At 43.1% G+C, this 26,807-nt stretch overlaps 5 protein-coding genes across 7 annotated transcripts; 2 read left to right on the plus strand and 3 right to left on the minus strand.

The window, feature by feature from the left end:
* Positions 1-3,047: 3,047 nt before the first annotated feature.
* Positions 3,048-4,007, minus strand: E1B28_008029 (uncharacterized protein; the record flags this gene model as incomplete). Its single annotated transcript, XM_043152812.1, has 2 exons — positions 3,048-3,480; positions 3,529-4,007. The coding sequence occupies 2 exons, from the start codon at positions 4,005-4,007 to the stop codon at positions 3,048-3,050; spliced, it is 912 nt and encodes a 303-aa protein (XP_043010899.1).
* Positions 4,008-5,142: 1,135 nt separating this feature from the next.
* Positions 5,143-5,721, minus strand: E1B28_008030 (uncharacterized protein; the record flags this gene model as incomplete). The annotated part of the gene is made up of 1 exon (XM_043152813.1): positions 5,143-5,721. The coding sequence occupies one exon, from the start codon at positions 5,719-5,721 to the stop codon at positions 5,143-5,145; it is 579 nt and encodes a 192-aa protein (XP_043010900.1).
* A 14,382-nt stretch (positions 5,722-20,103) lies between these two features.
* On the plus strand, positions 20,104-21,882 carry E1B28_008031 (uncharacterized protein). 2 transcript variants are annotated; one of them, XM_043152815.1, is made up of 5 exons: positions 20,104-20,228; positions 20,280-20,289; positions 20,342-20,706; positions 20,810-20,868; positions 20,938-21,882. In XM_043152815.1, exons 3-5 carry the CDS (start codon positions 20,472-20,474, stop codon positions 21,493-21,495), a joined length of 852 nt encoding a protein of 283 aa, XP_043010902.1. In that variant the 5' UTR covers positions 20,104-20,228; positions 20,280-20,289; positions 20,342-20,471; the 3' UTR covers positions 21,496-21,882. The 2 variants fall into 2 exon arrangements, with proteins under 2 accessions (XP_043010902.1, XP_043010901.1); XM_043152814.1 differs by having other exon boundaries at positions 20,280-20,706; positions 20,938-21,647.
* A 705-nt stretch (positions 21,883-22,587) lies between these two features.
* Positions 22,588-24,320, minus strand: E1B28_008032 (uncharacterized protein). The gene is made up of 5 exons (XM_043152816.1): positions 23,384-24,320; positions 23,218-23,323; positions 22,995-23,162; positions 22,820-22,940; positions 22,588-22,754 (listed from the first exon to the last, which is right to left on the minus strand). The coding sequence occupies exons 1-5, from the start codon at positions 24,086-24,088 to the stop codon at positions 22,679-22,681; spliced, it is 1,176 nt and encodes a 391-aa protein (XP_043010903.1). The 5' UTR covers positions 24,089-24,320; the 3' UTR covers positions 22,588-22,678.
* A 63-nt stretch (positions 24,321-24,383) lies between these two features.
* Positions 24,384-26,752, plus strand: E1B28_008033 (uncharacterized protein). 2 transcript variants are annotated; one of them, XM_043152817.1, is made up of 7 exons: positions 25,017-25,080; positions 25,176-25,386; positions 25,451-25,527; positions 25,580-25,733; positions 25,796-26,304; positions 26,482-26,516; positions 26,576-26,752. In XM_043152817.1, the coding sequence occupies exons 2-7, from the start codon at positions 25,370-25,372 to the stop codon at positions 26,675-26,677; spliced, it is 894 nt and encodes a 297-aa protein (XP_043010904.1). In that variant the 5' UTR covers positions 25,017-25,080; positions 25,176-25,369; the 3' UTR covers positions 26,678-26,752. The 2 variants fall into 2 exon arrangements, with proteins under 2 accessions (XP_043010905.1, XP_043010904.1); XM_043152818.1 differs by having other exon boundaries at positions 24,384-25,112; positions 26,482-26,742.
* Positions 26,753-26,807: the final 55 nt, after the last annotated feature.

The following is a 26,807-nucleotide window of genomic DNA, read 5'->3' on the forward strand; positions in this document are numbered from 1 at the left end:
TATCCTTGTTTTATCAATGTGAAAAAGGGAGCGGCACCAATCAGACTAACCTGGGGCCCACGACTTCTGTATCTAGCTTGAGCAACCTCTTTGTTACTCATTTGCTGTTGAATTTCTTTTTCGAATGATCGTTTGGATTTATTACACAGAGGAACTCGTTGCAGTCCTCGTTCAATTGGTTTTCAAAGGCCTGAATCCGTCTGAAGTTTTCCCTTAATAAAATGGTTGATCGTATTCGGAAGACATATACGGGGCTGTTTGTCCTCCAAGTTCACAAAGCTGGTGAGATCTTGAACTGTAGTGGGGTCGATCGAGGTTTTTTGTGATGGCATAGGATCCATTGGGATTTCTCCCCCCTCTTTAAGGTCTTTATTTATGAACGGTGATTTTTCGTTGGGCAAGTGTCTGTTAACAGACAATACTACTGTATTTTGATCCATTTCTGTCACTTCATCGCCAGGTCCTAAGACCAAGTAAGGACTATCCGGATCTAACGTTGAACCTTGGTGATCGGGTTCCAGATCTGAGATATCGTCAGATATAGTAACAAATGGCTGTCGGGCATTTCTTTTCAAATTTTCTACTTTTGTGGATATTGCTGATAGACGAGTTTTCCCATTTAAACTGAATGTTAGTCGTGACCAATCAATAAGCGGGTTATATTTGCATAGCCAAGGCAGTCCAAGTACAACTTGCGCAGGGGGTTGTAATTTCGTGATTAAGAACGGTTCGTTTCGGTGTATAGTCCCATCTCCAAACACAATATCAGTGTCTAGATATTGAGTTATTAGACCACCAGATGCTGACTGACTGTCAAATAGGGTGAGTTGGATGGGGATATCGAGTTTGTGAATTCGATTAGGGAATTTCTTGGCCAGTTTCTCTTCTACAAACTGTCGTGTAGCGCCAGAATTGACGAGTGAGGTAACCGGTTCATTTGTTTCTGTGAATAATTGAGTATGGATGAGGAAAGAGTCATCAGACGATGAATTAATATGTACTGTTTCATTTGTTGTTGACAAAGTGCCCTGTATCAAAGCAGACGATGAGTGCTTTCCTTCATCTGGACCATTCTCATTCTCAGTATGGTCATTTTCGAATGAATCAACAGGTGCAACTTCCTGTTCTATTCCAGATTCATCTATCTTGTATGTACTGCCATCTCTATCCACTGCATAGTAAACGAATCCTTCTTCATTCGTTTGCTCGTTGTACCTCAAATATCCATCATCATCCTCCAATTCTTCTACTGCTATTCCTATTTGTCTTTGTTCCTGGTGGATGTGGATTGGATGGGTTCCTACAGTCATGTCCGAAATGGCCTTTTCCTCCGCATCTCAAGCATAGGTTATTTGCGAATCGCCTATCCCTTTCTTGTTTAGAAATTTGTAGTACATATGGCTGTACGTCATTTATTCCTGCTTGAGCTGCAGTTGCTTGATTTGACTTTGGGACTGGATTATGAAGGTTTCGAGTGAATCGTACTCAAGGATTCGAGGATTGGTCTGGTATGACTGGAGCAGTGTCACTAGTAGCCATTGGTTGATTTGCATCCCGAGATCTATAAGGAGGATTATTACTCACTGTAGGACGAAATGATGAATATAACCCCGCTTCTAACCAGGCTTGTCTCGCCAAATCAATTTCCATAGCCCTATCCGCTACTCCTCAATAAGTTGGGGGTAGTTGTCCTAGATTCGTGATTCGATCACGTAGATGTCATGGATTGTATCGAAAACAACGTCCCCGAGCCTTTAGGACCCCCATAAAAATATTGGTGAGCCCATATGTGACCCGTGTTCTTTTTTCTCAGCTGACCTACAACCCACAAGCATACAATACATATTATTAGGGTCATTTTACCGATATTAATTTGTATAAGAACCTCAATTGACCTTCAGGACTGCCAGAATACTCATTGTGGCTAAAATCCGGTTGTGGGAAACCTGAGGCGGTCATCTCGGGGATAGTCTGTAGTCGTTGTATAGCCCGTCCGCAGTAATTGTGCAGTCCGCAGTATTATAACAATCACATGTAAGTACACTATTAAGTAGTATAAAAGCTCTGAGGTTTCTCTGGGAAACCTCAGCCTAGATATTACATACTTTTGTCTGTTGTTATCTCTGTATTGTCTGTTCTTAGTACTCTCTTGCAATCCATCTCTCTATCTCTCTATCCTTGTGTGATTTTCCTTGAGTCCCAGCAATTCCTCAGTATTCTTGGACATTCTATAGTGTCCTACAAGCATTCTTCCCGGTGTTCAAAGGTTCTTGTTACTTAAATAAAGTCTTCCCAGTGAGTATTCAAGTAGCGTGTCAGTTCTAGCTACTATAGAAGTAACTAGAGCCCTTATCTAACTTTAATAGCATACATTTTGCCCTCTAGTCCCCCTTGGATTAACTGTTGTTAGCTGTAGCTCCCCGTGTAAGTCTTAAAACCTTACCTTGTTAAGTGCAGCGGTTGTTCAGAGTTCGGTTCATGACAGTAGACTAGCATTCATATTTCGTAGTAAATTCCATCATAGTGCGGCATCGTTGTAATTGGTGAGAAGGGCCATGCCATCAAAGCGAACGTAGAACGAGGAGAAAGGTTCATTATACTTCTGTGTGACACAATCTAGAGATGTTTGTGCATGTAACTGTTCATCATGTACGCCAAAAAGTCGTTTCATGGTCATGGATAGCTGAATTGTAGACTCCGGTGGTTTGTTCTTTCGCTACCCAGTTTTGATATGTACATAGTGGAGGACCGGTCATGTACGAGGCTTGAAACTGAATTTTATCGTTGTTATTAGTGTAGATGGTAGGTTTGGCGTTAAAAGTACGCTCACCACTCATGATGAACTCCCTGAATTCGGACCTATTTGTTCCATCAAATTCCTTTGGCTTCTTGATATCCAACTTTGATTCTCTGTTCAACGCCTCTCTCCAAGCTCTCATCACTTCTTCCTGTTCCCTTCGTGGTGCATCACATCCTGGTAAACCCTGTTGACCTTGGGGTCCTGGTGGTCCTCTTGGTCCCAGTGGTCCTGACAATCTAAATGGTTGTCAAGGTGGTTCGTTTGGCGGTCCCTGAGGTGGTCCTGGGGGAGGTGGAGAGCAATGAGGTTCGAAACCTTCATGCTGTACAGCAGACGCGTAGTCCCACTGTTCTTGCTCATTCACACGAGATACTGAATCTTCATGTATCAGATATACCCTTATAGATTCTCTGTCTTGTGAATGATTTGAATTTCTACCATCATCTGAATGATAAGACGAACCTGGGGGTGATCCTGGAGGTCCTCCCATTGAAATTTCCTGTACTACGTGTTCCGCTCGGTGAGTTGTCGGAATTGAAATGATTGTCAAAGAAGAGCGAGATGATGGAAGAGGTACACTCGTCGGGTCGACTGTGGACAAATTTCTGCGATCTTGCTGGTTATTGAAGGCCATAGGAAATTGGGTATGGGTGGTAGGTGGAAGTTCTTGCTTATTGCGCCTAGATGGACTATCAGAGTCAATACTCGGCCGATGTCAGACTTTCCACATACCTATTGTATTACCTTGCACTACTCTTCCATCATATCCGTTCTTTGAGTGTTGGTTCTGCGGCATTGTAGCGTGAGTAGTGGTGATAGGAGTGAGAGTGGGAACTTTTGCCAGGACAGCAAACTTCTGTTGATCTACCAGTCCAAGCATCGGATTTTGTCGAAGTGTCCAGGCCTGGGGAGTCCGCAGGCGTGAGTCAATTCTCTTCTCTGGCAAGTCCTCTACTCTTACATCTGACGTTGATGCCCCTTCTCTTGATACTCTTAAAATCGGTCTCAATGGATTTTGTATTTCTTCCTCTGGGGCTTCTTCAATTGATTTATGATCACTTTCAGATTCCACTTTTTCTTTACCCTTATTCTTCGACGGATGTGGGGTGTACTTATATCCTTCTTCTTGAACTTCTCCAGGTTTTATGGGTTGATCAGGTCTTTCAGAAGATTTGGGAGTGACCGGCATGGATTGTGATTGACTCATATGTGGAGGTATGTCCCTATTGAATATCTCACTTTGGTTTATTTCACTGACTATTCTTTCTGACTTCATCGATGGCGCCCATTCAGATAAGTCATATACCCGTCCTTCACTTGTTGAATTCTGACGTCGTGTCTCTCCCGTAGTTGTAATTGGTTGGTTATCTGCCGATATTATTGCTTGTCCAATTACTGGAGGAGCAGTAGTGGATCTTTGTTGGAAAGTCTCAGACTCGACAGAAGGATTGGAATTAGTAGTGGACCGTAATATTGGATTCAGAGGCCTAATATCGATGCGTTCTCTTATTTCTGTTCCTGTTTCTAAATTTTGACTTACCTTTTGACTTACCTTTCCATTATCCACAGATTCTTGGACTGTGTGGGCTTCTTCCATTGCCCATTGTACAGCTTTTCCGAGTTTCTCCCAAGAAATGTTACTGGCACAGTATTGTCGATACAGTTCCATTAGGTTATCGCCCAGATTCACATCAAGAAGGGTGTCGGTGGACAAATACTCACTTCGAACATTAACTGGTGGATGAATACTTGTCAATCTTTCTGCCACGATTCGGGGAGGATGATTTGGAGAAAATTGAGGTGTGTTTTCCCATAGTGTATCATCAATCTCTGGTATTAACGACCTTGAATATAAGTTCATTAACTCATGGCTGTTGTCTGGGTAAGAAATGAATCATTGTACTTCCCTAGGTAAGTCCGTTTCTCTGGTATTAGCCAGTTGATGAATAGCGTTAATATGATCTATAGGACTTAATTCATCAAGATTTTCAAGACCCAATCATCGTGCAAATTTGTATGCCCTGTGTCCTAGTTCGTGAATGGCTTCTTGATTGTTTATAAATCTTCGAGGAAAAATTGAAGTGGTGTGGGAATTTGGAGTGTAACCCATGGGTGTAGATACAGTCCCCAAGTTCTGCGACAAATTTGAGGGGCGCCAAGGACTACCCATGACTGATTCCCAACGAGCTTGGTATGGCTGGGGATCAGTATCGCCCATAGACCGATGAAGGTACGCCCAATCTCGCTGTTCTTGTCTTGTTGGTGCTAGTGACGTACTTTGAGTATTAGAAGGTGCAGTGGGGGCTCTAGATGGTGGGTACTGCACTGGTTCTGACGGGTGGTCAATTACGCTTGGTTGATTCCTCTGTTGTCAGGGCAAATCTAGTATGCCGTGTTGTAGGGTGAATTGAACCTACAGGTGAGTTTTCCCATGCCTCTTCTTCTTCGATTGCTTGAAGAATTGACACAGGTGTACGTAGATGACTCTGTCCTCGCAAATACTGAGAAGGTTGGTCCATATAATCCAATGCAAGGGGTTCCATACATTGAAACTCGTTCCAGGGTGTACATGGGTCGGGATTCCATCGAGTTATTTGAGGATTATCGACGGGTGGTTGAGGAATCAGATATGGAGGGTTAATTGGAGGATATGGGACGTCGAATGGAATAGATTGTGTTGTCATATAGGATGGTTGAGGTTGAGGGTTTGTACCTGGAATATTGGGAATATGACTGGGTGTTTCTTGATGAACGGGAGGGTACAGTAGATTAGGTTGAGAAGTACTTCCGAGTGTATAGCCTATACTAAAGCTTTGTTCAGGATAGCGCCAACCAGAATCTGGCCTATGAATCTGATACAGCATAGAAGTATTAGTCGGTTGATTTCTTTCGCCATCCTCCATAATGGTTTGCATAGCCATCTTCAAAAGGTAAGAGTCTTGCTATTATATTGCGAGTTGTATCAATTTTAAACTGGTTAAAGTTCTCAATACAGCATGACTAGCAAACCCTCATAACTATAACAGGGCTTCATAACCTAAACATAACCATGGCCAGAGCTTGGCCATAACAGCATTATCACCCCTCATAACTATAACAGGGTCCCATAATCTAGGCATAACCCCTCATAACTATAACAGGGCCCTATAACCTAAGCATAACCATGGTAAGAACTTGGCCATAACAGGGTTATAACCTATGCACAGCTTTTAGATAAGATAAGATAGAAATAAATAGGTATGAGGTACACCTACCTGTGAGCGTAACACAGTCATAACAGTTAGCATCAGGTTCAATTTCACCCTTAAAGAACTTGTAAGTAAAATTCCCCTCTTAACATAAACAAATTATAAAATGTAGTTGTTTATTACATAGATATATACATAGTTGACTTATGAAAGCAAACTTGAGATGTGTGCACATATATATACTTGTAATAATAATAAGAAAGTTGCAATCTAGAAAATAGGTGTAATATATAATTCTAATAAGAATAATAGAGCTGCAATATATGAAATAGAAACAAAGGCATATAATTTCTTTTTTTAATAGCCTGACCAGGCTACTGGGCATAATCCACAGTACCTGCTATATTCTACATTACCTGTTATACTCTACATTATCTGCTATATGACTCAAAACTTGAAATAACCCTCATAACTCATCATAACCCTTGTAACTTGCTATAACACCCATAACAAGATGTTACATCAGTCACTTGATGCCAACATCAAAACTAGAGTTACTGGGTTTTGGGATTTATATTGTGTTATACATGCCGGTATAACTCTATTACTGTCATTGCCCCAGAAGTCAGCAATCTAAGGAGAGATATTGATATAACTAACGCAGTATGTACCAGAAGCCGTAAATAAAATACCATTGCATAGAATACCTTTTGAGGTGTATGCCTACCAATTTTTGTGTGGGGAGGGTGTGATGTCATTAAGATATGAATTTTTTTATGAGGGAGCGTCGAAAACGTGGCCCCACAGCGAAGTCGGAAATTGCCGAGTTAAGCGACGTCACACAATCATGCTCATTGAAGAAGTGTCGATATCTCCTCGAGTTCCCAACCAAAATGCACAATTGAGGGCTCAAAATGAAGCATAGTTAAAGGCGAATATTATTTAAGCTAATTCAGTGACAAAAGATACATTCTTCCGCTTCAGATACTGGTCTAATGCCTCCAGCTCATCAACATTCTCAAATGGCTCCCAAGTCTTATCTCCATCCTCCCACCAGACCTGAAATTGCAGCTTGTCCTCAACACAACAATGTTTCTCAATCTTCTTGACACCAATTTCCACCTCCTCGCTGTCATTCTCACTGGTCTCTCTGTCATCTTCCACAGGCATATCAACTAATTCCCTGCTGCTGTCATAACCATTGTCCCTGAGCTCCTGGGTCAATATATCTGCAATAGAGACATTCCCAATCTCATATTCATTGTCATTGTCATCGCTGTCGCTCTTGGCAGAAAGGGGTGGAGTGTTATGAGAGGCAGCTGCTGAAATTTTGGCAGGACTGGTCCCTTTGTTAATTCGATGGGGGCGAGGTCGGGGTTGGGATGGCTGGGGGGGTGGAGATAGTGCAGAGAAGTCAAAATCTTCACCTGAGGATGATTCTGACACCATGTCAACTTGACAACCCTTTCCTTTGCTACTGCCCTTTGCTCTGCCACGCCCTTTTGGTTCAATTTCACTCACTCCAGCATCACCCTGATCCATGCTACCCCTCCCTTTACCCCTTCTCCGACCAGTACCTGCACCTCTAGCTCTACCCCGAGCTTGACCTCCCCGTTTGCCACGATTCCCACTGGCCTCTGCAACCAACTTTTCCAATTCTTGCTGTCGAGTTTTCAGACGGTGTTGGAAAGCCTTGTGAGCAACTTTAACTTCCTTCAGTAGATTTTTGGCCTTGAGTCGCCAATCCTCCTTCGCCAACTCCTCTAAGGCCTGTGCATCAGTAAGATGTTGGGCATGCCCCTGTGCATAGGTTTTCTTCTTTGTCTTACCCTTCCTCTGTGCAACCTCCCGTAATCTAGCATTCTTCTCATCCATCAGTACCATATGAGCATATGAGCAATCAAGCTCAGTGCTGGCATCCTTGGCAGTCTGAACAAGAAGGTCAATATATTCCCAGAGCTCCTCTAGTGGTGCCTGATTGTCAGGGGGATCAGGAAGAGTAAGTTCGAATTTTTGAACCCGAAGGGAATCAAGTAGATTGTTGCTAGTGGCTGTGACTGATGTGCCTCTGCTAGTGGCAGAAATGTTAGGGCTGTCAGTTGGGGTAGATGTGACAGTGAGAGAGGTGGGAGCTGCTACTGGAACTAGACCAAAGGGAAGATGTGCAGGAATAGGCTGGGATGATTGAGTAGTAGTATTCTGTGCAGGTGCATAGGCTGTAGCAGGGATGATATTGCGGTTAAAAGGGTGAATTCCGGTCTTTTGGAATGCAGAGGTGATGGTGGTTCCCTTCATCGCGTGTTCCCTGGCTTTGTGGTAATGAGAGAGAAAGTTTACTTTTGAGATGGTGATGTACTGATCTGCTGACTCCATGACAATCTGCTTCCATGCATGAGCAAGAGGTGAAAAGACACAAACATCACATGGCTGCAGAGCATGCGTAGTATAGGATGGAAGACAGAGAATACGAACATTATTTTTCTCTGCCTCATTGCAGAACTCATAGGAGCAGTGGCTATTATGGCCATCAAGAACAAGAAGTGCAGGATATTTTGAGTGGAGCCCAAAGGTCTTCCTCCGACGGTGAACCTCTGGAATGAAGTCTTTCTTCAGCCAGGTGTATCCAAGTTCCTGATCTGTCCAGCCATTGGGGGATGAAGCAACACTATATTGGGATAGTTGAGTGCAGCACAATGTACAGAAGCAATAAATGGACTGAAGACCCACCTTGCACCACCAGGATTATCCCGGGACCATTCTGCATTTGTCTGAGCACCTTTAAAGATGACTGTAGGCTTCATGCTGGAACCATCCGCAAACACTGTCTCAATAATAGTTATCCACTCCCGACTTGCATTCAATGTTGTGAATGCTGTTTTCTGATCACGATCAACAATAACCTTCTGTGCTCCAACATCTGCAACATTGACCCCCTTCTCATCCATGTTAGCAATCATACCCGGATGAATCTTCGACCCATCTCCTATGTCTAAGACTTCCTCCAAGAGATCATAGAACTCACCAACAAGGGTAGGGTTGAGAGCCTGTGCCTGACATGCCTCCAGCATAGTGGTCCGCCTGGCAGCTAAATCTGGGTGACGTTGAAGAAATCGCCTGTAGAAATTTGTCCCAACTTCCTTTCCTGCAATGCTGGCAGCTTTCTTGTTGATGAGAGAGGGCCACAGACCAATCCCACAGCGACCCAACACCTTCAGCCACTCTACCAATATTGACTCCTGCTCGTGGTTGAGAACCATCTCCTGAGTATGAGCTTCTTGTCGGTTTCTGTGTTTTCCACTGACTCGGTCATAAAGTGTGGAGGAGGGAACACCAAACCGCTTTGATCTAGAGTACTAATGAGCTTTGGAAACACAGATTGCAAGCAGGACTCACGCAGCATTAACACTCAGTTTAGATTTGTGTACTACCCGCTTTAGTCTCTCTGCCTCAGCCACTGCTTCCTGCTTGGACCGGTATCGCGATATAAATCGGAAAAGACCTTAAAGATGCATATTTATACAATTTTTAACACTTATGAGTTATAAATTATGGGATTAATAGGACTAGAGTGAGCCCGCACTACTAGTTAAAGCATGAGCCTCTACAAGAGACTTTATCCGTACAAAATGTACAAAATTAGGAAAGATGAGAGACTTCGTGGAAGTTCAGAAAACTGTACGAACTTCGGGAAGCAGCCGTTTAAAAACCTTTGTTCTTTTATTGGAAGGCCTCTTCTTACTCCTGGAATGCTCATAGCGAACATAGGGATTTTATTATACACTTTATTGAAACTTCAACAAAGTCTGGTTGGACTGCTCGGATATATGGAATTCTCGGATATAGAAATCCAAACAAGGATAAAGGAAGGAACATCTGATTCTCATGAACGGAAAACGGAAAGAATAGGAATTTCTCGGAAAACCAAGGAAACACGGACTTCAGCGAAGTGCACATGTTATTTGATTTCAAGAGGGAAATCTTGGGGACAGGGCCTAGGATCGAGGCTAGATCTTCTCCAAAAAAGGAATAGAACAGGAACAGGAAGAATGGATACGCCTGAAACAGGGACTCGTTCCCTAGGAAAAACAGGAGAATGCGGATATGTCAGGTACTTCGGCGAAGTCAAGTCCCTACATCGCAACCAGGAAACAAGGAATAGATATTCAGTTTAATATTCGATTGGGCACTTCAGCACATAAAACTCTTGTATTATACCCGATTAAGCGAGTTTCTGTTTGACTGAAAGGGATTTCATTATTATTTACTAGTTTCACACACATTTTGGACTTTTACTATTATTTATTAGAAAAACCGTATATAAGGAGGGCAGGAAAGAGGGATTTTCCCCAGCAACCTACGAGAGGAGACGCAGTTCACCTACTAGGATTCGCTCGAGATTTGACCTTTGCCCCAGTCTTCACTGAAGTTGGTGTTCTGTGTTTGGAAGGATAGATTAGATTATTGCAATTGAATTTGGTATTGGCATATTGTCTTGGAATTGAACTCTGGATATTGAAGTCAATTTGGACTTATATTGAATTTGGTTTGCTATTGTCTAGTTTGGATATTGAACTTGAAACCGAACTTCGGCGAAGACTTGTAAAAGCTTTGTTGAAAAGTCAGATATCGAATTTTGGGATTTGTGAATCATATTGTCACTCTTGTAGTGAAAGAACCTTGATTGAAACTGCTATAAAACTGAAGACCCCACATATTCTATCTTTCTTGGTGCCTCTTAGTGAAAACTAAAGCCTTAAGAATACCGACCTCCACCCCTTACACTTGTGTATACTCTTCTTGGTGTGGTTTTGGTTTGCGCACTTCGTGCTTGAGGTGTGTTTACTAGCCATATTTAGTGGTGTTACACAGCGTTATTACCGGTCCAGAGCTGCTAGTGCATATTGAATCCTGCCTTATGAAGTTACTTTTGTGGTTTCAAGTAAAAGGAGAAGATATCCAGCCTCCAGCTGATCAACAGCCGGATCAGAAGGTTCAGGCAGGGAATCTAGAATGGGGGACTCAGAGGGAGTAGGAGAAAGAGGAGGGGTTGTATGAGAAGAATTTGGAGTTACTGAAGTACTGGTAGTTGTTTTTGCTTTTTTCCTCTGCCCTTTCTTATGAGGCATAGTGATAGCTGGGGAGAAATTGGAAGTCCTTCCCATGCAGGTCCACTTGGGGACAGTATAATGGTTCCATCAGGTGCCTGGGACTTTTCTCATGAATAGAGATTCATTTCAGATGCTTCTGCTGCATATGTCATGAACAGAGGCTGTACTTGTGGGAAAAAAACCCTAAATTTATCGGTTTTTCCTTGTTTAGATTGTTTTTCCCAGGATCAGAGGGTGCTGGAGGTGCCAAATCAATTCTAATTCATTGTTTGGACTAGAAGTAAAAATTCAGAGATCATCTGACCCCTGCCAGAGGTGTTTACTGGTCTTCTTGTACAGTTTATGGGTGTAAAACATAAAAATCTTGGATATTTGCAAGCATACACCCTGTACACCCAAAGAAATTTGCAAAAATTCAAGGACCAAAGATTTGGGTAGCCCAATGGGTGTAATTGACAGTGCCAAGAGCCTGGCCCTCAGCATGCCAAGCTGTACCTGGAGTATTTGCCACAACCTAGGGTCAAAATGACTGAAAAAATCAGAGTCCTCTGCAGAATCATGGCCTTGGGCACTTATAGGTCAGTCATATTTGTATCTATGGGTATGTGAGAGGAAGAGAAATATCCAGTGGCCATAACAAACCAAGAATGAACAGAATTGATCAGGAACTTGTGCCACAGTGGTGGCATTCCTGATTAAAATTTTTTCTCATGCTTAGATTTTCGGCCTGATATTTGACCCATCGTTGTGCAACCATCACAAGTCAGTAAGGAGTTCTTCCCCCCTCGTGAGGAGTGTTCTGGATAGGTATCCTACATTTCTCCTTAATTTCTGATACTAAAAAGTTGAAAAAAACCGGTATATTTTTGGCTACAGGACAAATTTCCGAATTCCCGGTTTTTCCGAATTCAGGGTCGATAACAGTATATTCTCCCATCACCATATTTACATGTTACTACAAGTTCTTGGATGTATAACATGGAAATAACATGGATATATCACACTACTGTTTTTGCTGATGACTATCTACCATTAAGTACTCCTTATATACCTATCTAATAGAAAGGGTTGTACTCCTATACCGATGACCCCTTCCCTAAGATTAGGAGTACTCTCCTATGAATCGACCTATTTCACATGATATTTCCCTTGATTGTAGACTGAGTCCAACCGCAGTTGACCGTATAGGTGGAAAAGTCGGCGGTAGGTACTACTCCTGGTTCAGTTCATGATAATTCTATATAAATATGGCTGTGAATAACACTGCAATAACTGTATAGAAGGCTATGTACTTACTGCTAGAAGCTATGTACAGAGCATATTGACCATTTAGTAGTGGAGCAATTCCAAAAAAGGTCTGAAGTTCTCGGGGACTTCGGCGGGAATATTGGGGATTTTAGGGATTTCTGGTGACATAGTGTAGGTACTACATGTGATGACATATAAGATTCAAGCAAAGGGGTGGGATTTTGAGTTGTCCTGTGACACGGCATTTAAAGGACAGATGTTCTAGAATTTGGAGTTAGACTAGGAACACTCTATAAGGATTTATTAGACCATAACATGTGGTGCAAAGAAAAAGAGATTGCATTATTGTATTCTATGTGGGTTCGTGTTCAATTCATGACAGAAACCCAGGTTTCTCTTTTAACAGAAGTCCGATACAAGCTCTACACAAGGTCCTAGAAACCAAGCATTAGATACTACATATGAACCCCCAGAGATTTTGACTGAAGACATTGAACAGTTGTCTTTGCTGTTATCTTCTCTACCCTTCAAATACAATTCAGATTTTGACCTACAGAACGAAGACTTTCATTCATTTGATTTAAACCCAAGTTTATTTCTTATGAGACTGTTGACAAGTGTTAGGACTCGTTAACTTTGACAACAAAGGTTCTGGAAGTTATTCAAGTTCTTCAGGTATCAAGGCAACTCAAGGGTTGATTGGAAGCAAAATGTAAGCAGTGAGAGGTTTTGTATTGGGTTCTAATACTTGTTATTAGAGTTGTAGATTGGTCAATAAGGTTGTAGAGATAAAACAATGAATTGTATTCACAGTTTATACACTACAGAGGTTTGAATAAGTTGGGGAAGTTATAGAGAGATGTGCAAAATATCTAGACTAAGGTTTTGACACGAAACCTTAGTGCTTTTATACCTTAAATGTATGTACTTATTTGTAAACTATTTGTAGAATGTAAGTACTTTCTTTATCTACAAGAATCTGGTAATTAGAATGTATTCAGGGTAGTTGGGTGAATTTGGAATAGTCGGGAGTACTCATCATTCCTCGTTGTGGGCATGTTGGGGAAAGCAGGATCAGGTGGTGCATTATTCGGCATGAATTGTCTCAGAGAGTGTATGAGTTCCATCGGCAGAGAGGGTATACGAATGTCCTCAGTAATATATTTTGGAGTGGTTGGAGACTTCAGCATGGGCAGAGTTCATTTATGCCCAATCATTCCCAAGATCTCCTTATCTGCCTTCTCAGTGTGATACAAAGTCATCAGGAGTGCCTGGTTCGGATATTCAGTCATAGTTTGATGGGTCCAAGTGGTTGGCATCTCAGTATTGGGCATTTTAGTCGTAACAACAAGCATGTCTGATATATCGAATGAACCAGCAGCGGCAGGTGTGCCAGATGATGAAGAGAGACCAGTAAAGAAGTCCTGGATGGAGTTCTCCAAGGGTGCTTTGAAAGAGCTAGACAAAGATATGTCAAAGTGAAGGCTCCCCACATTCAACTGTCTAGATCCTGGAAATCTATGGGAATGGATGGTGGCTATCCTACAATATGGGAAAGTCAAGGGCTGGAAGCTGGATGAATCTTTTGTGATTCTAACTATGATTCAAATGGAATTTGAGACCACTAGACTCCTAGCACATCATTTACCATCTATGCAAGGCTACAGTTGGGCTGCTAATTACACTTAGAGATGTCCAAATAATGGAACCGGCAAACACACCTCAAGCACAAAGTGCACAAACCAACCACACCAAAAGAATATCCTTAGAGTATGGGGTGGAGGTCGGTATTCTAGGGCTTTAGCTTGTGCTAAGAGGCACTAAGAAAGAGAGAATATAGGGTTATTCAGTCTTTAAGGTTCAATCAAGGGTTTATTCCTTCTTATCAAATGACAAGACAAAACACTAGTTCAATATCTCAATAGTAAGGTTTCAACAAAGCTTTTCTCAAGACTTCGTGAAGTTTAAGTTCAAGTTCAAGTTCAAATTCAAATTTCTGATCAAGTCCAAAATTGACCTCAAAATCCAAGTTCAATTTCAATAACAATCAAATCAAATCCAAATTGCAATAGGTCCAAATCAATCCAATCCAAACACAGAACACCCAACTTTGATGAAGTGAGGGGCAAAGGTCAAATCCTTGAGCTAGTCCTAGTAGGTGAACTGCATCTCCACTCGTAGGCTGCTGGGGAAAATCCCTATAACTCTCCCTCCTTATATACACTTTTGGAAATAAAAATAATAAAAGTTCAAGATATGTAAGAAACTCGAAGATAATAATAAAATCCCTTTCATTTGAACAGAAACTCACCTAATCAGGTATAATACAAGAGATTGTGCCCAAAACAATGAAGAAAAATAATAAATGAAGAATCCTAGTCTGTATCCATGTTATGAGGACCGATAATGGCACTAAAAACTACTACTAGGTGCAGCAAAACCAAACCCAACACTAGCAATTAGCGTAGTTGATTTGTGGAGGTCGGTATCAATGGACGCTCTCAGCAAGGTTCACTGAGAACTCTAAGATAAGACTTCAAAGGTGGGGCTTTATATGGTTCAAAACAATTTAAATTCTGTGTTCACAAGTCAAAATGACAAAGGCTTTCTATGAAGTTCACTACTTCGAGGAGGTGTTCAATTCTTTCTAAGTTCAAATAGAACTATCAAATTCAATTCAAATTCGAGTCAAAGCGACTCTACAAGTTCAAAGTTTCCAAGCACCAAAGTGGCAACAAATTCAAATCAAATTCAAAGTTCAAATCTAATCTTTTCCAAATACAAACACCAACTTTGAAGAAGTGGGGCAAAGTATGAGCCAGAGTCCCCTAGTGAAAGCACTTAGGCTTCTGTCGTAGGTTACTGGGGAAAATACTGCTGCTACCACCCTTCCTTATATACGCTTTTTCGAATAAATAATAATCAAAAGTTGAAGATCTGGTAAAAAGTCGAAAATATAGAGAAATCCCTTTCAGAGATACCAGAGTACCCTTAATCAGGTATAGTACATATCAATTAGATATAAAACTGTCCAGAATATAGTACTCCTTATTTCTTTTCCTCATATTTTCTTTATTCCTGTTCTGAGTCAGATATCTTTGACATTTGCATGTGGATACATCCTGACCCCTTTTTGTTTCCAAGGCGAGTCCCCATGTGCTCCCTTGTTCTCTCTTGTTCTATCCGATCTGGAATAGTCCAAAACTGCTCAATCTACATTCCAGGGATCGTTCCTATGGTTCTTTCCTGGTAGAATATCCTTTCTGACTGGACATCGTCGACATCCGCCCCTTTTCTTGTTTCCAGCTGTAAGTTACAGCCACCGGCATTGTTTCCGTTCCTTAAGTCCGAAGTGGACTTTAGATAGTTACATCTGTCCGATTGTTACTTCCAGATGTACTTCTAAGAGTTGTTTCCGTCTTTTCAACCAATATCGAAGAAATCAATAAATTGCTAGTAAAATCAAGTGTCCCCATGTTTGCTACAGGTAATTGCGAGTGAGACGAGGCCTATCCAAATGAACGAAGGTTTTTAAAGGCTGCTTCATCAGTTCCTACAGGTTTCGGAACGTCGAAGACTCTCGTCTATAAGGTAATTCGTACTTTCTGTACTTCGGATAACCCGCAAATAGACCCGTGCTTTGACTAGCAGCTTGGGCTTGCTCTAATCCTCATATTATGTTCCCATTTTGATTATATTATATATAAAAATGTTAAAAAAATGTGTTTATTTAGGTACTAGTAGAGTATATCCGCGATACCGAGTCTAGACTTCCCAAAGTCTCCAAGTCCCCCACATATCCTTGGAAACAAATATCCTGTTTCACTTGTATCCTGTTGCTCCCTTAATCGGGAAAGGTCCAGTTGCCATTTCTGACATTTTGCTGTGTTCCTGTTTCCAACAACAATTGTCATGTAAACTTCATGAGGTCTGGGTTTCCTTTATTTTAATATGTTATAATCCTATCCTTCCTTGTGACTGCATGTGATTTGGATACACTGCCAACCCTGGCCGATGTCATACAGAGATCTGCTGCTTTTTAATGTGAGAATAATATTATAATATATCACCGAGACCAGCTCGAGCTACGCACCATAAGGTCGGATCATATATGACACATATGGGACCGGCGATCTCGTCACTATATATCCCTGTCATTATACGGAAAGGATCCCGCCGATATGTTCAAGATATGTTGGACAGGTTTGAGACAAGAGTCAACTCAGCGTCAATGATTGCAGCCTATGAACAATCAGGTCAGCAGTAAGAAAATACATACATACAAAGCATACGTGTAAAGTTTTTCCTTCGCACCGCTATCGCGATATAAATCGGAAAAGACCTTAAAGATGCATATTTATACAATTTTAACACTTATGAGTTATAAATTATGGGATTAATAGGACTAGAGTGAGCCTGCACTTCTAGTTAAAGCATGAGCCTCTACAAGAGACTTTATCCGTACAAAATGTACAAAATTAGGAAAGATGAGAGACTTCGTGGAAGTTCAGAAAACTGTACGAACTTCAGGAAGCAGCCGTTTAAAAACCTTCGTTCTTGTATTGGAAGGCCTCCTCTTACTCCTGGAATGCTCATAGCAAACATAGGGATTTTATTATACAATTTATTGAAACTTCAACAAAGTCTGGTTGGACTGCTCGGATATTGGAATTCTCGGATATAGAAATCCAAACAAGGATAAAGGAAGGAACATCCGATTCTCACGAACGGAAAATGGAAAGAATAGGAATTTCTCGGAAAACCAAGGAAACACGGACTTCAGCGAAGTGCACGTGTTATTTGATTGCAAGAGGGAAACCTTGGGGACAGGGCCTAGGATCGAGGCTAGATCTTCTCCAAAAAGGAATAGAACAGGAACAGGAAGAATGGATACGCCTGAAACAGGGACTCGTTCCCTAGGAAAAACAGGAGAATGCGGATATGTCAGGTACTTTGGCGAAGTCAAGTCCCTACATCGCAACCAGGAAACAAGGAATAGATATTCAGTTTAATATTCGATTGGGCACTTCAGCACATAAAACTCTTGTATTATACCCGATTAAGCGAGTTTCTGTTTGACTGAAAGGGATTTCATTATTATTTATTAGTTTCACACACATTTTGGACTTTTACTATTATTTATTAGAAAAACCGTATATAAGGAGGGCAGGAAAGAGGGATTTTCCCCAGCAACCTACGAGAGGAGACGCAGTTCACCTACTAGGATTCGCTCGAGATTTGACCTTTGCCCCAGTCTTCACTGAAGTTGGTGTTCTGTGTTTGGAAGGATAGATTAGATTATTGCAATTGAATTTGGTATTGGCATATTGTCTTGGAATTGAACTCTGGATATTGAAGTCAATTTGGACTTATATTGAATTTGGTTTGCTATTGTCTAGTTTGGATATTGAACTTGAAACCGAACTTCGGCGAAGACTTGTAAAAGCTTTGTTGAAAAGTCAGATATCGAATTTTGGGATTTGTGAATCATATTGTCACCCTTGTAGTGAAAGAACCTTGATTGAAACAACTATAAAACCGAAGAACCCCACATATTCTATCTTTCTTGGTGCCTCTTAGTGAAAACTAAAGCCTTAAGAATACCGACCTCCACCCCTTACACTTGTGTATACTCTTCTTGGTGTGGTTTTGGTTTGCGCACTTCGTGCTTGAGGTGTGTTTACTAGCCATATTTAGTGGTGTTACGCAGCGTTATTACCGCCATCCAGTTGCTCATTACACACTCTCGCATCCTCGTCTCAGTTCTCTCGCTATCCTCATTATTGTACATTTTACTCCGTATCTACATCGCTCCTCTGTTTGTTTCTTGGGAACCCGCCGTGCCTCCCCTCTTCCCATACCCTCATACCTTTCTTGGACACGAGTACCATCATGAGCTACCTACGACCCTACCATCTTTTTGCAGCCTACCATCTTTTTGCAACCTACCATCTTTTTGCAACCATTATATAATATTTTTACAATTCCTATTGATGCTTTTGTTAATACCCCCCTGAACTTTGAAGTGATGAGCTGATATGACAGAGCAGAGCATTGCCAGCCTATGGCCACTGGCAGAATGCATATATCTTGGTAGGCTATATAATATATGGCTCACACAAATTATGGATATCGAGAGGATATAGTAGAACAATATAACAGCGAGATCGCCGGTCCCATATGATCCGACTTTATGGTGAGCGTCTGGAACCTGTCTCGGTGACAGATCATGACATTTATTCTCACACTAAAAAGCAGCAGATCTCTGTACGACATCGGCCAGGGTTGGCAGTGTATTTCTATCCTAAATCTGCATGTAGGTCCTTTGTCCAATATATCCATCGTTATAAATCCTTCAAGTCCAAGTTGTCCAACATTACTTCACAAAGTCAAAGTAAAGTGTTCAATAAATTCCCTATATTTGCTCCAAGCATTCCACAAGTAAGACGAGGCCTTCTAATCAAAAGATGAAGGTTTTTAAGAGGCTGCTTCTTGAAGTTTCAACAGTTTTCAAAACCTCATGAAGTCTCTCATCTTCCAAATTTGTACTTTTCGTACGGTTTAAAGTCTCGTGTAGAGGCTTGTGCTTTGACTAGTAGTTCGGGCTCACCCTAGTCCTACACTCCCATATTTTATAACTCAAATGTTATTAAAATGATTAAAAATTGCATTATTAAGGCTAAATCCGATTTGCATCAATAGTGGCAGCATGCATAGTAGGTTTTCGCTGGCATGAGGTATTGATAATAAGGTTGGCATCGAGGCCATCAATATTCCTTGGATTGGGTATAATGTTATTGCCAGCCATGACAAGTAGGATACTATGTATTGGATTTTTTTTTAAAAAAAATAAGCTTTCAAGCCTGTGAAAGGAACTATACAGTTACTGGTAACTTGCTGATGGCACAAAAGACGTAAATGAAGAAACTTTTGTTACTAAAAGCCCAGGCTCAGGCCTAAGGCTTGGGCTTTCCAAACCTCAAGCCCGAGCCTTGAGCCCTGCAAAGCCCTCGCTAGGACTCGGCTCAGCTTGTGAAGCCCAGGGCTTAGCTCGGGCCGGCCTAGGGCCTGAGCCCGAGCCTGCACATCACTAAATAGGGCAGGATAAAAATACTGGGACTTATTATAATAGTCCTACATGGTCTATTGATAGAAGGTTAATGTTTGATCAGCAATGAACATGAAAGTCTACTACGAGGGTGTACACTATAAAAGTACCAATTGACGGTAGGCCGTGGTCGAAAGTCAGATCACGATGGCCGCAAAAAAATTTACACTCATTGCGAAAGCTCATGGGGCCGAGGCAGACCGGCTTTTTTTTCTTTTTTTGCCGACGGCACATTGCGGCTTTACATGTTGTCTCCACCTTAACCCGCTTTCACTGCCTTCTCTGAAGAGTGGGTGACAGCCCGCGACGCGGAGCAACTTGCGGAGTATACGCACTGCAGCTATTTTGCGCTTGTGTTTGGCTTGGATGTACAGGTGTACGACAAGGTCGCCCCTGGACCCTGAAGTTAGTAATCGAGGAAGACCTCTGAAAGTTCCTGAACCTGACCGTTACTGCGCACCGACGGGAAACAGCCATTCAAAGATCGTCATTGCGAGAACTTATCCTGCTGGGGAAGAAGAACCCGTATGTAATTACCTATGACTTGTTGCGTTGTGTATATAGTACCGCCGCCTCTGCCGAGTCGCTAAGTTCCGAAGTCTTCCGAATGAATTTGTGCGAGATGGAACAACACACTCTATAAACGCACAAGATGCGTTGAACCCCTCCCCGACGTTTATTGGGAGTCGACAGGGTATATCGGCGGCGGCACCTCTACAAAGCTGCTAAGCGGGGACCTTGAAAACCAGGGTTCCGGCTAAACAGAGCTACCAAGCGTACGTACTTACCACCGCGAATCACAAATTTTCGCTTACGAGGGGGAGTAGGTCGTCATGGGTATGTAACTGCTTCACTATTTAGGGCAACCGCGGCGGTCTCAAAAGCCCAGCCTTGTTTTTTCCCTCCCAAAGCACTAGCACTTTCCTTCTTTTCCGTCATTCTTGTCGGAGTTCTTCTTAAATAGTCACACCTTCCTTTTCGTCGGTCTTTCTTTTCCACAACCTCAAGAAGAACGGACTATGTTCTCTCTCAACCGGACTCACCTTCGAATGGTTCTCACCGGACTCATTCTAACCCTCTCCTTCGCGCACTCCGTGAATGCGATCGTAACTCCTCTCTCCCCCGGTCCTGGAGACTCTTTTAACCAAGGTTCAACATGTACGACGACTTGGGCTGGTGACTCGGGGAGCAACTGGGGAGATATGACTATTGAACTAATGAGTGGGAGTAACTTTCAGATGGTTCATGTGAAGAGTATGTTTTTGTCCTCGTTCCGGTATCTTCTTCTCGGGGTGTTCCCTGTGTTCTCACGTTTGCTGTTCCCCTCCTTCCCAACGCGTGCTATTGCTATCTCCAGCCGTCGGAACGAGCCTAGACGGAAACAAAGACGGTCGCCTTGACTTTGAATGTCCGGAGGTGCGTTTCCCGAATTTCTCCCTGTGTCTGTTTCAGTCCTTAAGCTTGAACCCTTCCGCTCCTTCTCAGGTCGACCCATACGCAGCCATCTATTTCTTCCAATTCTCCTCACCCTCAACCAGGGACCTAACTTGGACGACGAGATTCACTATCGCTGACAGAGACGGACGCTCGGTGGCTCCGGGCGAAACGACTCAACCGGATGGTGCGTTGATCCCATGGGGAGTCGGGAGCGTTCTCGACGTTGCCATTGGCGCCGGTTCTGGTAGCATTGCCATCACATCTATTCCTCCCGTTACGGATGCAGCTCCTACTAGCACGAGTACTCTCGACAACATCAGCACTACAGGCAGCACTACGGACGGTACTACCACCTCCACGTCCCAAGCTGGCCAAACTTCTCCGACCAGTGGCGCAGTCAGTAGTACAGTCAGTCACACCGGCCCTGCTCCTCCAGCTTCAAGTCCCACATCTACTCCTGGATCAAGTTCTTCTGGGTCAAACGGATCTAGTACTCACGGCAATAGCTCGAACTCGGACTCTGAGAACACCGGTTCTGGGAGAAAGCAATGCAGGAGGAAAGTCTCCAAGCGTGGACACCCTGGGCGTAGTAGTCTGGGACAGTGAAGGCGCAGTGAAGGTCGGGACGGAAAAATAATTCCCTCAGGTTACGGACTCCTGGCTTGAACATTTAATTTTGGACTTTGAACATACGTACGTAGTTACATTACTCCAACTTTTAATTACCCAGCGTAGTAAATTGGTAGCGAAACTACAAGCAGCATGCATAAACGTGTTACTATTCCTGATGCTGTGTTTCAAACTGGGTAGATGTACAAACGTCGCCCTTTCCACTTTCCTTATCAATATTTTTGGCTCGGACGTTAACGGAATAGATAGATAATACTTTTTTTATGTTGGATGTCAATTTTTCTCTCCAGGATTGCATGCTTGCATGGTGTTATAATCACCTTGTGGTCTTCAAGTCTTCCATCACACTAAGCAATGTTCGCAATCACTATTGGGTTTCTCTGAGAATATCCACCAAACCGATTGAGCTCAAAATTAGGAAAATTGTCATATTCAATTCACCTATCAAAGAGCAAAGTCACTGCTGCACCTTATACGTAGATGAAGGTTTTGAAGCAAGCGGACGGCTTGCAACTTTCTCAGGCACAGTCAGGCTATGGTGGCATGTGTTTCCGAAACACCGACCTTTCGCTGAGCCCGTTGACGGCACACTCCTCCCGCGCTTTCAAGCAAGTAATTTGTCTCATTGCGTCGGATACTGCAAGTTGAGATATTACTCTGACAAACAGTCAAAGCCGAAAGCAAAATTGGGAGCGGATTTATTATTCGAGGTAGGTCTCGCGAAAATTTGAAACACCCGAGAATAGGACAACTTCAAAATTCGTTGTCAGAGTCTTTACGCGTACTTCATGAGCCACTGTTGATTTCTTTACTGCGGTCCTGGCAGCAAAAACGAGACGGTGATTTTAATTCCCCGACTACATTTGAGGTGCCATACTTGGCTAGGGTTCCAATCCCACTCTCATCCTCGTCACTTACACGTTGCATTGGTTACTGTTACTTTTCGTCCTGAAAGCTCCGTTCTCTGCGGGCGATCCAAAATACATGAAACCTCGCGACGGGTTCGTTAATGAAGGTGTGCAGAGGTACGTCGCAACCGTATCCTCGAAATAACTCGAGCTAAAACCTCGGGAACGGCATCCTGTAATAACTGCATAACGCACTAGATGGCGTCCATATTCAGTTCTACATACAAACATCGAACACCATCAGGTAGAGTTCACTTGGGTAGACCATTAGGGAAGAACTGGTTAAACAACTCAGGGTAATGCCGTTCTCCAACGTCCGGATGACTTCTACCGAAGAGGCGAGATGATCGATCACGAAACAAAGTAGTAAAAAAGAAAGCAAGAACGCTTACTTGATTCTTCCAAACAACTGAACCTTCCCAGACGGCTCGGTCAAAAACTCGCCGTAGTTGATCGAATCCGTATTCCCTAGTTTTCCTCGAGCATCGCGTAAACGTAAAATGTGTTCCGGAACTATCATTGGAGAAAGGTAAATACCGATATATTCAAATACCAAAAGAAGCTTACATTCTAATCGCCATTTCTCCTTATCACCCATCCTGACACACATATCGATGTTGTGGAAAAACGGTACTGAATACCTAGGTCCTATTTTCCTCCATTCCGCTGTAGCAGGAGGCGATAGAACGCGGTGGGATGTTGCACGAACTATCCCCTGGGTAGCGAATTCAAGGGCTACGACGGAAGAAATGAATGGCAAATTAAGGATAATAGAACCTAATGGGCCTACCTCTCCCGAAGTTGACCACAAACGTTCCCGGTATCGGTGACGCATCGATCCATTCACCGGATAGATTCTGAACCTGTAATCCAGGATGAGGAGATGCTTGAAGCAACTATTATGATTGATGTTACTACAAATTCTTGGATCCGCGAGAAGGCGAGACGAAACGCACGATAGTCAGAAACCCAGCATCAAAATGTGGTCCAACGCCTTGACCTCTCTCGCCATCGCCTGTTTCCGGGACCGGATACGAAACGATTTTCCCTCGATGCTGCATCTTCTCCTGGACGTCGTAAAACTTCGCTAGCCCATCTGGCCCAAGACCGAGTGCTTCTGAGATGTACTTGATAAGTCGGTTGCCTAGTTTGGTGACTTCTGATTGATAGTTAATAATCGCATCTCGGAATCCAGGTAAAACAGATTCATCCGGATACTTTCGGGGTGCATCATTTCGTCGAATGTAGCATCCACCCAGGAAGAACGAACGCACCTGCGAAGGCCCCCAAACATTCATCCATCTCTCTTCCTCTTCCCCATTCCATCTGCTCTTCATGGGCGTAGCAATATCAACCTGTTCCCTCCAATCCACCTTACCCTTCGTAAACTCCGTTCCCAACTTGGTGTACCCCAAAAAATGAGGCGAGTTGATCATGGCGAATTTGTCTTTCTCTGTCTGAGGTAAGGCAAAGAGTTTGGGGATGTAAGAAACGAGCGTTGAGATGGTCGAAGGCGGTACTGGCGCATCCGATAAATAGAAGAACCCCGTTGATATCAAAGCGTTCTGAAGTGCGATAATGAACTTTTCGTGGTCCTCAAAGGAGGTGGGGTAGGATATGACGGGTATTGAAGAGAAGTCGGAGACGACTGTGGACGACATGCTTGAGCGTGAATGGTAGTCATTTCGGGTTTTTTATGCAACCCCCGCATGGGTGAAAAAGATCATATGATGTTGAGGGAAAGATGACGCGATTGATCGACATTCGTACGGGATTTCCTGAAGAAAAAAATATTCTGATTCAAAAAGAGATAATGAGCATAGAACAAAGACAAAGAGTGGGCATGCTGAGGAAGATTTGGAAAAGAGGTCAAAGCGCAGAGCAAACTTGCGTCCTGTGAAGGCTGTGTTCGTTGACATCGTGCCGAATCGAATCTTGATAAGCTGTACACCCCTCTTCCTCGTTCCCTCACACAAACTTCTGTCAAAGTCGTATCGCATTATTCACACTTACGTTCGGATATTTCGCACAATTCTCTCAAAGGTTCCACCATCTTTACTTGCAACTGTACATCTTCACACCAAGTCATTCCCATTATGTCGTTGTCACCGAACTGTGCCTCGGGCTGTATCTATTGGTTGATGGGCATGCGCAACCGTAACTCCGACATACTGTACAAGCTGAATAACCAATTCAGTTGCCTCAGTAAACTTTCAAGTTGCTTCCAAGGAATCCTGTCAAGATACGTGCCTTTCGTCGTCGGTGAAACCATTCAAGTTTTACATGATACTACATATACTAGCGCAACTTCAGAGGACAAGAAGGAATAATTTGAGCTGCGAGACACGAAGGTGATGACGTCGGAGCTAGGGGATTTTTTTTTGCACACGTGTTTAGGTCAAGCTTCCCATCCCATTCACCAGATTGACACTGCCGGTACTTACAGGAACGCAATTTATCATTGCTTGATCCGTCGGTTACCACCGTCCGTTGCTAGCTGAACGGGAAGCTGTTGTCAGTACATCGCCATGAAATTGCAGGCTCGACCACCAGGCCCACGGACATACCCGTCCTATGCAGTTCCGATGAAACAAGCATTCCTTCATTAAACGCACAGGATGGGTAGATACTACCAGAATCCAAAGAAGGCGGAGTAAGTTTTGATAACGATTTCCGTGCTTTGGGGTAAGCTAAGTTTCAAACGAGGCAAAGCTTTTTGACAATGACTTCTGTGTTTTGTGTTACTAGCTAACGAAGACCTATGCAGCCACTATTGAACAGTGAACGGCGCGTTCTAGTTCCCGCACGTACCGGCTTTTCCATCGATTGGTTGAGGCCGAAACACACTCGAGAATAGTACACGGAGCAAGTATTTCTATCGGGCGTCTAGCTGCTGGAACGTCTATTTAAGAGTTCGCTCTTTCAAGATTCATTTTAGCTTCATGCCCTCTCAGGATTTGTGAGTCTCTTCTCCCATACGCCACCACTCTTCGCTAACGCGTGTCCATTTAACGGGCCAACAGAAATCAAGTCAGATTGTCAGCGGATGAAAGTAGCACCGAGCCAGCCCACTCGACTCATCCCATCATGAACACTCGGCGTACGTCTCATTCTCAACTTCTTCATTATCGGAGACTCATTCGGGACAAAAGGCGAGAGCGATCGTTCTCATTCGATGCGCCTGACTAGTACACTTCATAACGTTCATTTCGAGACCAGCAATTATGACAACTCCGGCTGGTCCACAGATTCTTCTGCACTTTATCATACTCTACCCGATGCTAGCCATCTGGAGGAATCATTTCAGTAAGATATCACTTCGTCCTCTTCCGACGCGAGTCCTGACGATGCACACACGACTTGAACAGCTCTCAAAACTACGTCTACACGGCACCTCTTCCTCATGAACATCACCTCTATGACTATAGCTCTGCTCACCGTCTTGTTCAGGAAACAGACTCCTTTACCGACACAAGCTCTCAACAGCAGTGGCTCTCCAATCCCTCCCACTCAGAGTCGAGCTCCTTCGTCCATCCCAACCTCGCTCTGCCACATTATACCCCATACAACACTTCCCAACCTTTCCCTCAATGGACTCCCATCCCCGGAGAGAATCCATCGACGATAAATGCCAGCACCTCCGCGTCCCGCACAATGACGGAAGGAAATCAACCCCCCAGTTCTACGCCACACAACATTGATCTCAGCAACGACCATTCCAACTCCATTCATTCTCTTTCTTCGTATTCCCGTGTCCACGTGGGCTCCCCAGCAACGACACGAGTCGCCCTCTCACAACGGAGAAGACCCGCCGCTTACTTTTGCGATGTTCCAGGATGTACGTCGAAGGGATTTACGACGATGCATAATTTCCAATGTGAGTTTGTATTTTATTAACTTTCATTTGATTCTGTTTATCCCGGAGAATCATTGCGTCGATAGCTATTAAACCTTCCCGTTGATACCATCGCTTAATTGTTTTTTTTTTCAATGTGTTGTGTTTTTCAATTGAGCGTTGATTTTTGCTGACAATCTGCCGTTGATATCATAACAGATCACCAGCGATCACACCAGGATAGCAGGCCTTTCGTGTGTCCTCACTGTTCTCAAGGATTTATGTCTCAATCGGATTTGACTAGACATCGTAGGCGGTGGGGGAAAACATGTCCCGCTCAAGGTGGCCCGAGTGCGAGATTGAACTACTAAGAGGGTTACTTTTCCCTACTTTTCTTCCTTTGGAGCGACCATAATGATGGGATTCTACGTATGAGGCTAGATTTCAGTACATGTACTTCTGATTTTCCATAAAACGTCCCGACTCGGATCTTGAAGCTTGATAGGACACCGATCCGGATGGTTTTTCAGATCACAAGGAAGGGA

This window comes from Marasmius oreades, chromosome 4 (genome assembly GCF_018924745.1).
Source record: "Marasmius oreades isolate 03SP1 chromosome 4, whole genome shotgun sequence".
In the NCBI taxonomy this organism is placed as follows: domain Eukaryota; kingdom Fungi; phylum Basidiomycota; class Agaricomycetes; order Agaricales; family Marasmiaceae; genus Marasmius; species Marasmius oreades.